At 43.0% G+C, this 12,433-nt stretch overlaps 1 protein-coding gene across 2 annotated transcripts in view; it reads right to left on the reverse strand.

Moving 5' to 3' along the window:
• Window positions 1-12,433, reverse strand: part of atg16l2 (autophagy related 16 like 2) — a 71,497-nt gene that overhangs the window by 54,071 nt on the left and 4,993 nt on the right. Inside the window, exons 3-8 of one of the 2 annotated variants that reach the window (XM_045724876.2) lie at window positions 11,514-11,589; window positions 10,253-10,326; window positions 7,518-7,769; window positions 5,792-5,857; window positions 5,279-5,359; window positions 3,128-3,184 (exon numbers count right to left, since the gene is read on the reverse strand). In XM_045724876.2, the coding sequence (XP_045580832.1) occupies window positions 3,128-3,184; window positions 5,279-5,359; window positions 5,792-5,857; window positions 7,518-7,769; window positions 10,253-10,326; window positions 11,514-11,589 (606 nt within the window). The remainder of the gene's footprint in view (window positions 1-3,127; window positions 3,185-5,278; window positions 5,360-5,791; window positions 5,858-7,517; window positions 7,770-10,252; window positions 10,327-11,513; window positions 11,590-12,433) is intronic. The other variant, XM_045724879.2, reaches the window with a different exon arrangement.

Here is a 12,433-nt window from a genome sequence, read left to right on the forward strand (position 1 = left end):
GTCGCTCCTACCAGGTGGCGTGGCGAGAATCTGTCTCCGCACCACGTGCTCTCACCACTGGTGTCCCCCAGGGCTCAGTTCTAGGCCCTCTCCTATTCTCGCTATACACCAAGTCACTTGGCTCTGTCATATCCTCACATGGTCTCTCATATCATTGCTATGCAGATGACACACAATTAATCTTCTCCTTTCCCCCTTCTGACAACCAGGTGGCAAATCGCATCTCTGCATGTCTGGCAGACATATCAGTGTGGATGACGGATCACCACCTCAAGCTGAACCTCGGCAAGACGGAGCTGCTCTTCCTCCCGGGGAAGGACTGCCCGTTCCATGATCTCGCCATCACGGTTGACAACTCCCTTGTGTCCTCCTCCCAGAGTGCTAAGAGCCTCGGCGTGACCCTGGACAACACCCTGTCGTTCTCCACTAACATCAAGGCGGTGACCCGATCCTGTAGGTTCATGCTCTACAACATTCGCAGAGTACGACCCTGCCTCACACAGGAAGCGGCGCAGGTCCTAATCCAGGCACTTGTCATCTCCCGTCTGGATTACTGCAACTCGTTGTTGGCTGGGCTCCCTGCTTGTGCCATTAAACCCCTACAACTCATCCAGAACGCCGCAGCCCGTCTGGTGTTCAACCTTCCCAAGTTCTCTCACGTCACCCCGCTCCTCCGCTCTCTCCACTGGCTTCCAGTCGAAGCTCGCATCCGCTACAAGACCATGGTGCTTGCCTATGGAGCTGTGAGGGGAACGGCACCTCCGTACCTTCAGGCTCTGATCAGGCCCTACACCCAAACAAGGGCACTGCGTTCATCCACCTCTGGCCTGCTCGCCTCCCTACCTCTGAGGAAGCACAGTTCCCGCTCAGCCCAGTCAAAACTGTTCGCTGCTCTGGCACCCCAATGGTGGAACAAGCTCCCTCACGACGCCAGGACAGCGGAGTCAATCACCACCTTCCGGAGACACCTGAAACCCCACCTCTTTAAGGAATACCTGGGATAGGATAAAGTAATCCTTCTAACCCCCCCTTAAAAGATTTAGATGCACTATTGTAAAGTGGTTGTTCCACTGGATATTATAAGGTGAATGCACCAATTTGTAAGTCGCTCTGGATAAGAGCGTCTGCTAAATGACTTAAATGTAAATGTAATATTATTCTGTCTATATAACCACAGAACATTCATATTATTCTGTCTATGTAACCATAGAATCACAGAACATTCATATTATTCTGTCTATGTAACCACAGAACATTCATATTATTCTGTCTATGTAACCATAGAACCACAGAACATTCATATTATTCTGTCTATGTAACCACAGAACATTCATATTATTCTGTCTATGTAACCACAGAACATTCATATAATTCTGTCTATGTAACCACAGAACATTCATATTATTCTGTCTATGTAACCACAGAACACTCATATTATTCTGTCTATGTAACCATAGAACATTCATATTATTCTGTCTATGTAACCACAGAACCATAGAACATTCATATTATTCTGTCTATGTAACCACAGAACATTCATATTATTCTGTCTATGTAACCACAGAACATTCATATTATTCTGTCTATGTAACCACAGAACATTCATATTATTCTGTCTATGTAACCATAGAACCACAGAACATTCATATTATTCTGTCTATGTAACCACAGAACACTCATATTATTCTGTCTATGTAACCACAGAACACTCATATTATTCTGTCTATGTAACCATAGAACCACAGAACATTGATATTATTCTGTCTATGTAACCATAGAACCACAGAACATTCATATTATTATGTCTATGTAACCACAGAACATTCATATTATTCTGTCTATGTAACCATAGAACCACAGAACATTCATATTATTATGTCTATGTAACCACAGAACATTCCTATTATTCTGTCTATGTAACTATAGAACATTCATATTATTCTGTCTATGTAACCACAGAACATTCATATTATTCTGTCTATGTAACCACAGAACCACAGAACATTCCTATTATTCTGTCTATGTAACCACAGAACCTTCATATTATTCTGTCTATGTAACCACAGAACCACAGAACACTCATATTATTCTGTCTATGTAACCACAGAACACTCATATTATTCTGTCTATGTAACCACAGAACATTCATATTATTCTGTCTATGTAACCACAGAACACTCATATTATTCTGTCTATGTAACCACAGAACCACAGAACATTCCTATTATTCTGTCTATGTAACCACAGAACCTTCATATTATTCTGTCTATGTAACCACAGAACCACAGAACACTCATATTATTCTGTCTATGTAACCATAGAACACTCATATTATTCTGTCTATGTAACCACAGAACATTCATATTATTCTGTCTATGTAACCATAGAACCACAGAACATTCATATTATTCTGTCTATGTAACCACAGAACATTCATGTTATTCTGTCTATGTAACTATAGAACATTCATATTATTCTGTCTATGTAACCACAGAACATTCATATTATTCTGTCTATGTAACCACAGAACATTCATATTATTCTGTCTATGTAACCATATAACATTCATGTTATTCTGTCTATGTAACCATAGTACCACAAAACATTCATATTATTCTGTCTATGTAACCACAGAATCACAGAACACTCATATTATTCTGTCTATGTAACCAGAGAACACTCATATTATTCTGTCTATGTAACCACAGAACATTCATATTATTCTGTCTATGTAACCACAGAACATTCATATTATTCTGTCTATGTAACCACAGAACATTCATATTATTCTGTCTATGTAACCAGAGAACACTCATATTATTCTGTCTATGTAACCAGAGAACACTCATATTATTCTGTCTCTGTAACCATAGAACATTCATATTATTCTGTCTATGTAACCACAGAACATTCATATTATTCTGTCTATGTAACCATAGAACCACAGAACACTCATATTATTCTGTCTATGTAACCACAGAACATTCATATTATTCTGTCTCTGTAACCATAGAATCACAGAACACTCATATTATTCTGTCTATGTAACCACAGAACACTCATATTATTCTGTCTATGTAACCACAGAATCACAGAACACTCATATTATTCTGTCTATGTAACTCACTCAAAAAGCTCTTTGATGGAATCTAGAATCCTGGGAGGGGATGTTACTGAGGCTGACCTAGGGGGGAAAAAAGTTAAGTGAAGTTTTTAGAACTTTTAAAACACACTTGAAGGAATGGTTTAATCAATTTAGATGTAGTAAGCATTGTGATGTAGTAAGCATTGTGATGTAGTAGGCATTGTGATGTAGTAGGCATTGTGATGTTACAGATGCAGGATCTTAACTTGAGCCAGTTTGCTACAGCAGGAAAAGAATACTGCAGCAATAGGAAATGTGAATTATTACATGGATTATAATTAACCAACATTTCTGTAGGGGTTGATACATTTTTCGTTTGGACAAATCAAGTCTGAAATTACAAACTTTTAAAAACTCAAATACACTACAAGCTTGCATTTCCTATGCAGGAAAATTCTCAGCAACAAAGAGTGATCAAATGAAGATCCGAGCATTGTAACTGAAGATCCTTTTGGAACTTATCATGCAGTGTAAGCATTTTTTAAATGTATTTAATCATTTTTACATTTTAAAAATATAATAAAATTTTCACCATTAGAACATCACACTAAAGTTACTTTGAGGTAGAATGTGAAAACACTATAACCCGACAATGACTTCCAACAAGAATCTTGTTTTTTCTTCCATGGGAAGGAAGGCCTTGAAATGCCATCTGAACTTTGAGTGATTTCTGTAATTTCTTCCTCTACCAGAACATTCTAGTGGTCCGTCTCTCAGCCTTCCTCTACCAGAACATTCTAGTGGTCCGTCTCTCAGCCTTCCTCTACCAGAACATTCTAGTGGTCCGTCTCTCAGCCTTGCCTCTACCAGAACATTCTAGTGGTCCGTCTCTCAGCCTTCCTCTACCAGAACATTCTAGTGGTCCGTCTCTCAGCCTTCCTCTACCAGAACATTCTAGTGGTCCGTCTCTCAGCCTTCCTCTACCAGAACATTCTAGTGGTCCGTCTCTCAGCCTTCTTCTACCAGAACATTCTAGCGGTCCATCTCTCAGCCTTCCTCTACCAGAACATTCTAGCGGTCCGTCTCTCAGCCTTCCTCTACCAGAACATTCTAGTGGTCCGTCTCTCAGCCTTCCTCTACCAGAACATTCTAGTGGTCCGTCTCTCAGCCTTCCTCTACCAGAATATTCTAGTGGTCCGTCTCTCAGCCTTCCTCTACCAGAACATTCTAGTGGTCCGTCTCTCAGCCTTCCTCTACCAGAACATTCTAGTGGTCCGTCTCTCAGCCTTCCTCTACCAGAACATTCTAGTGGTCCGTCTCTCAGCCTTCCTCTACCAGAACATTCTAGTGGTCCGTCTCTCAGCCTTCCTCTACCAGAACATTCTAGTGGTCCGTCTCTCAGCCTTCCTCTACCAGAACATTCTAGCGGTCCGTCTCTCAGCCTTCCTCTACCAGAACATTCTAGCGGTCCGTCTCTCAGCCTTCCTCTACCAGAACATTCTAGTGGTCCGTCTCTCAGCCTTCCTCTACCAGAACATTCTAGTGGTCCGTCTCTCAGCCTTCTTCTACCAGAACATTCTAGTGGTCCGTCTCTCAGCCTTCCTCTACCAGAACATTCTAGTGGTCCGTCTCTCAGCCTTCCTCTACCAGAACATTCTAGTGGTCCGTCTCTCAGCCTTCCTCTACCAGAACATTCTAGTGGTCCGTCGCTCAGCCTTCCTCTACCAGAACATTCTAGTGGTCCGTCTCTCAGCCTTCCTCTACCAGAACATTCTAGTGGTCCGTCGCTCAGCCTTCTTCTACCTGAACAGTCTAGTGGTCCGTCTCTCAGCCTTCCTCTACCAGAACATTCTAGCGGTCCGTCTCTCAGCCTTCCTCTACCAGAACATTCTAGTGGTCCGTCTCTCAGCCTTCCTCTACCAGAACATTCTAGTGGTCCGTCTCTCAGCCTTCCTCTACCAGAACATTCTAGTGGTCCGTCGCTCAGCCTTCTTCTACCTGAACAGTCTAGTGGTCCGTCTCTCAGCCTTCCTCTACCAGAACATTCTAGCGGTCCGTCTCTCAGCCTTCCTCTACCAGAACATTCTAGTGGTCCGTCGCTCAGCCTTCCTCTACCAGAACATTCTAGTGGTCCGTCTCTCAGCCTTCCTCTACCAGAACATTCTAGTGGTCCGTCGCTCAGCCTTCTTCTACCTGAACAGTCTAGTGGTCCGTCTCTCAGCCAGATCACTCTTAGGGGAGGCTTCTCTGGAGGCCGGGGCACTGACAGACCCGCTGGAAGGGAAACAGCACAACACTTTATTATCCTTTAGCTTTGTGTGGCACTCTGGACATGAGCTACTACAATACAAAAGGGAACACTTTAACCTATTCTCAATCTAGTGAGAGCTACTTACACATCGATGGGACTATACAATCTATACTAAAGAGTTGCACATCAATGTAGGCTATATATTCTAGTTACTTACACATCGACGTAGCCTATATGATCTAGTTACTTACACATCGACGTAGGCTATATGATGTAGTTACTTACACATCGACGTAGGCTATATGATGTAGTTACTTACACATCGACGTAGGCTATATGATGTAGTTACTTACACATCGATGTAGGCTATATAATCTAGTTACTTACACATCGACGTAGGCTATATAATCTAGTTACTTACACATCGACGTAGGCTATATAATCTAGTTACTTACACATCAATTGTCACCTTCACCTTCCCGGCGGTCTCCAGTTCCTTCTGAAGACTTGCCTCTCTGGCTCTGTGGAGTTGACAGTTGAAATGAATGGCAACAACATTACAGATACAACTCACTCTGAATACATTCATTAATGCTTCATAGGGCCTGGAGTTTTACCTGCACGTGACTTGAGGAGGTCAAGGTATAACCTATAGCCTTTAACTAGTTATAACCTGTCGCCTTTAACTAGTTATAACCTGTAGCCTTTAACTAGTTATAACCTATAGCCTTTAACTAGTTATAACCTGTAGCCTTTAACTAGTTATAACCTATAACCTTTAACTATACTGAACTAAAATATAAAACCCAACATTGTAAAGTGTTGGTCCCATGTTTCATGAGCTGAAATAAAAAGATCCCAGAAATATTACATATACACAAAAAAACGTATTTCTCTCAAATTTTGTGCACAAATTGGTTTCCATCCCTGTTAGTGAACATTTCTCGTTTGCCAAGATAATCCATCCACATTCGGCTTCTTCATCTGCGGCCTCGTCTGAGACCACAGACCAGCTGACGAAACTGAGGAGTATTTCTGTCTGTAATAAAGCCCTTTTGTGGTTAAAAACTCATTCTGATTGACTGGGTCTGGCTACCCAGTGCGCACCTGCCCAGTCATGTGAAATCCATAGATTAGGGCCTTATGAATTTATTTTCATTGACTGATTTCCTTATATGAACTGTAACTCAGTAAAATCGTTCAAAATGTTGCATGTTGCGTTTCTATTTCTGTTCAGTGTAGTTATAACCTACAGTCTTTAACAAGTTATAACATATAGCCTTTAACTAGTTATAACCTACAGTCTTTAACAAGTTATAACCTATAGCCTTTAACTAGTTATAACCTACAGTCTTTAACAAGTTATAACCTGTAGCCTTTAACTAGTTATAACCTGTAGCCTTTAACTAGTTATAACCTGTAGCCTTTTAACTAGTTATAACCTGTAGCCTTTTAACTAGTTATAACCTATAGACTTTAACTAGTTATAACCTATAGCCTTTAACTGGTTATAACCTGTAGCCTTAAACTAGTTATAACCTGCAGCCTTTTAACAAGTTATAACCTATAGCCTTTAACTAGTTATAACCTATAGCCTTTAACTAGTTATAACCTATAGCGTTTAACTAGTTATAACCTGTAGCCTTTTAACTAGTTATAACCTATAGCCTTTAACTAGTTATAACCTGTAGCCTTTAACTAGTTATAACCTGTAGCCTTTAACTAGTTATAACCTGTAGCCTTTAACTAGTTATAACCTGTAGCCTTTAACTAGTTATAACCTATAGACTTTAACTAGTTATAACCTATAGACTTTAACTAGTTATAACCTATAGCCTTTAACTAGTTATAACCTGTAGCCTTTAACTAGTTATAACCTGTAGCCTTTAACTAGTTATAACCTGTAGCCTTTAACTAGTTATAACCTGTAGACTTTAACTAGTTATAACCTGTAGACTTTAACTAGTTATAACCTGTAGGCTTTAATTAGGGCCCAGAGTTTTTCTTGGTGAGATCAAATGGTCAGGAAAGTAAATAAAAAGTCTGTACACGGTCAGCCTTCGAGAAATGCATATTCCCCCTACACTCTTCAGGAAAAACTCAGGGCCCTGTTTGACCCCAGGAAGCAGCTCACCTGACCCGTCTCTCTTTGACCCCCAGCAGGGTCAGGGTTAATCTCACCTGACCCGTCTCTCGTTGCGGCTGTTCATCCTGACGGCTGCGTGTTGCTTCCTCCGGACCAGTTCCTCCAGCAATTCCTGACCTCTGAGCTTCTCCTCTCTGAAGGTCTGGTCCATATCATGGTGCCGCTCCAGCAGAGAGTCGTACTCCCGTTTCAACAGCCGGTTCCCCTCCGTCACCTCGGCAACACGCACCTTCAGACTTCCATCCTCAGCCTGCACCCCCAGCAGATCCCGCTTCACCTCACACATCCTGAATACACAGATCGTTATATTAGTAACCCTGACCTTAACCCCAACCCTGTCAGTTATAGTCGTTTCTATTAACTAGAGCCATGGATATTTCATGACGACATTTCCCCTGGTCAGGACATGTCCTACTCAACCACCAGCTTCCATAGCACCAGCTCATGTGATTGTGTGATCACAGTGACCTGGGATAAGCTACATTAAGCTGTGCTTGCTTTCTTTCAAGTTTCAACAGGTCCTTCCTACAGGTTTCTTGGAGGAGAATCAGCTGGCATGTTGTTCTACAGAATCAGTCCTACCTGGCATGTTGTTCTACAGTCTCCACCTGGCATGTTGTTCTACAGTCTCACCTGGCATGTTGTTCTACAGTCTCACCTGGCATGTTGTTCTACAGTCTCACCTGGCATGTTGTTCTACAGTCCTCACCTGGCATGTTGTTCTACAGTCTCCACCTGGCATGTTGTTCTACAGTCTCACCTGGCATGTTGTTCTACAGTCTCACCTGGCATGTTGTTCTACAGTCCTCACCTGGCATGTTGTTCTACAGTCCTACCTGGCATGTTGTTCTACAGTCCTACCTGGCATGTTGTTCTACAGTCTCACCTGGCATGTTGTTCTACAGTCCTACCTGGCATGTTGTTCTACAGTGCTACCTGGCATGTTGTTCTACAGTCCTACCTGGCATGTTGTTCTACAGTCCTACCTGGCATGTTGTTCTACAGTCTCACCTGGCATGTTGTTCTACAGTCCTACCTGGCATGTTGTTCTACAGTCCTACCTGGCATGTTGTTCTACAGTCTTACCTGGCATGTTGTTCTACAGTCCTCACCTGGCATGTTGTTCTACAGTCCTACCTGGCATGTTGTTCTACAGTCTCACCTGGCATGTTGTTCTACAGTCTCACCTGGCATGTTGTTCTACAGAATCAGTCCTACCTGGCATGTTGTTCTACAGTCCTACCTGGCATGTTATTCTACAGAATCAGTCACACCTGGCATGTTGTTCTACAGTCTCACCTGGCATGTTGTTCTACAGTCTCACCTGGCATGTTGTTCTACAGTCTAACCTGGCATGTTGTTCTACAGTCTAACCTGGCATGTTGTTCTACAGTCCCACCTGGCATGTTGTTCTACAGTCCTACCTGGCATGTTGTTCCACAGTCTCACCTGGCATGTTGTTCTACAGTCCTACCTGGCATGTTGTTCTACAGTCCTACCTGGCATGTTGTTCTACAGTCTCACCTGGCATGTTGTTCTACAGTCCTACCTGGCATGTTGTTCTACAGTCTCACCTGGCATGTTGTTCTACAGTCTCACCTGGCATGTTGTTCTACAGTCTCACCTGGCATGTTGTTCTACAGTCTCACCTGGCATGTTGTTCTACAGTCTCCACCTGGCATGTTGTTCTACAGTCCTACCTGGCATGTTGTTCTACAGTCTCACCTGGCATGTTGTTCTACAGTCTCCACCTGGCATGTTGTTCTACAGTCTCCACCTGGCATGTTGTTCTACAGTCTCCACCTGGCATGTTGTTCTACAGTCTCCACCTGGCATGTTGTTCTACAGTCTCCACCTGGCATGTTGTTCTACAGTCTCCACCTGGCATGTTGTTCTACAGTCCCCACCTGGCATGTTGTTCTACAGTCTCACCTGGCATGTTGTTCTACAGTCTCCACCTGGCATGTTGTTCTACAGTCTCACCTGGCATGTTGTTCTACAGTCCTACCTGGCATGTTGTTCTACAGTCCTACCTGGCATGTTGTTCTACAGTCTCTACCTGGCATGTTGTTCTACAGTCCTACCTGGCATGTTGTTCTACAGTCTCACCTGGCATGTTGTTCTACAGTCTCCACCTGGCATGTTGTTCTACAGTTTCCACCTGGCATGTTGTTCTACAGGTCTCACCTGGCATGTTGTTCTACAGTCCTCACCTGGCATGTTGTTCTACAGTCCTACCTGGCATGTTGTTCTACAGTCTCACCTGGCATGTTGTTCTACAGTCTCACCTGGCATGTTGTTCTACAGGTCTTACCTGGCATGTTGTTCTACAGTCTCCACCTGGCATGTTGTTCTACAGTCTCACCTGGCATGTTGTTCTACAGTCTCACCTGGCATGTTGTTCTACAGGTTTACCTGGCATGTTGTTCTACAGTCCTACCTGGCATGTTGTTCTACAGGTTCTACCTGGCATGTTGTTCTACAGTCTCACCTGGCATGTTGTTCTACAGTCTCACCTGGCATGTTGTTCTACAGTCCTCACCTGGCATGTTGTTCTACAGGTCTTACCTGGCATGTTGTTCTACAGTCTCACCTGGCATGTTGTTCTACAGTCTCACCTGGCATGTTGTTCTACAGTCCCACCTGGCATGTTGTTCTACAGTCCTCACCTGGCATGTTGTTCTACAGTCCTCACCTGGCATGTTGTTCTACAGTCTCACCTGGCATGTTGTTCTACAGGTTTACCTGGCATGTTGTTCTACAGGTTTACCTGGCATGTTGTTCTTCCAGTACGGAGTCTTTGATCTTAATCTCCTGCTGGAGCTCCAATACCTGGTAGGCCAGCTAGAAAACACAGTAGAGTCTGTCAGCTAGAAAACACAGTAGAGTCTGTCAGCTAGAAAACACAGTAGAGTCTCTCAGCTAGAAAACACAGTAGAGTCTCTCAGCTAGAAAACACAGTAGAGTCTGTCAGCTAGAAAACACAGTAGAGTCTGTCAGCTAGAAAACACAGTAGAGTCTGTCAGCTAGAAAACACAGTAGAGTCTGTCAGCTAGAAAACACAGTAGAGTCTGTCAGCTAGAAAACACAGTAGAGTCTGTCAGCTAGAAAACACAGTAGAGTCTGTCAGCTAGAAAACACAGTAGAGTCTGTCAGCTAGAAAACACAGTAGAGTCTGTCAGCTAGAAAACACAGTAGAGTCTGTCAGCTAGAAAACACAGTAGAGTCTGTCAGCTAGAAAACACAGTAGAGTCTGTCAGCTAGAAAACACAGTAGAGTCTGTCAGCTAGAAAACACAGTAGAGTCTGTCGGCTAGAAAACACAGTAGAGTCTGTCGGCTAGAAAACACAGTAGAGTCTGTCAGCTAGAAAACACAGTAGAGTCTGTCAGCTAGAAAACACAGTAGAGTCTGTCAGCTAGAGAACACAGTAGAGACTCACAGTAGAGACTCACAGTAGAGACTCACAGTAGAGACTGTCAGCTAGAGACTCACAGTAGAGACTCACAGTAGAGACTGTAAACTAGAGACTCACAGTAGAGACTCACAGTAGAGACTCACAGTAGAGACTCACAGTAGAGTCTCTCCACTAGAGACACAGTAGAAATACACAGTTATCTGGCATTGTATTGTAAGATATTGTATCTATGCAGTAGATATAAAAAACAGAGATGAGCAACAAACTGATGTTTCCTTTTACAGTAGAATAAGGAGCACACCATTCACAGGACCAGAACAAGGCAGGATGTCCGCTTCCTGGTTTCGTCTCTCTTTCTGGCTATCACTGACAGACAGTATCAAAACACAACACATATGCCATGCTTGATGACAGATTGGTGGAGACTATGCCCTATATAAATACCGCAAAGATAAGGCGATGTTGCCAGCAAGGTGATTTTCAACACTGCTGCTCTCTGAATGATTCTCCATAGTGTCAACAACTGAAAGTGTTGCCGACAGCAAAATGTCAAATCAGAGTCCCTGCCTGTATCTCAGTCATAAATCATCAACACAGTTACTTCCTGTTTCCTACCTCCCCTGTTGTTTTCTTCAGATCATCATTCTTGGAAATCAGAGACGTCAAGGAATCGTTGGAGGAGGCTGGGTACCTGTGAGGTCAAACACACGTTCACAGGTTAGAGTGAGGTCTCAAGACAGGAAACCCACAGTCGCACCTGGGCTACTGTTCAGTCGTGTGATCAGGTGCCACAAAGAATGACTTAGCAAAATTGCAATTGGCTCAGAACAGGGCAGCACGGCTGGCCCTTAAAAGTACACAGAGAGCTAACATGAATAATATGCATGCCAATCTCTCCTGGCTCAAAGTGGAAAAGAGACTGACTTCATCACTACTTGTTTTTGTAAGAAGTGTTGTCAAGCTGAATCTACAGAGCTGTCTGTTTAAACTACTATCCCACAGCTCGAACACCCATACATACCCCACAAGACATGCCACCAGAGGTCTCTCTACAGTCTCCAAGTCCAGAACAGACTATGGGAGGTGCACAGTACTACATAGAGCCATGACTACATGGAACTCTATTCCACATCAGGTAACTGATGCAAGCAGTAGAATCAGTTTTAATAAACAGTTAAACATACACCTTATGGAACAGTGTAGACTGTGAAGAGACACACACACACACACACACACACACACACACACACACACACACACACAGACACACACACACACACACACACACACGTATACACACAAACGCTAGCACACGCACTCTACACTCACGTACATTGTAATATTGTTGTATGGTGGTATTGTACATTTTGTATTGTAGAAATGTAGTGGTGTAATAATGTTATATGACGTACTGTTTTATCTTTTGTTTTATGTGTAATGTAAGTGCCTTAATGTGTTTGGACCCCAGGAAGAGTAGCTGCTGCCTTGACAGGAACTAATGGGGATCCATAATAAACCCCAGGAAGAGTAGCTGC

The sequence above is a fragment of the Salmo salar genome, chromosome 09 (genome assembly GCF_965601325.2).
Source record: "Salmo salar chromosome 09, fSalSal1, whole genome shotgun sequence".
NCBI lineage: Eukaryota > Metazoa > Chordata > Actinopteri > Salmoniformes > Salmonidae > Salmo > Salmo salar.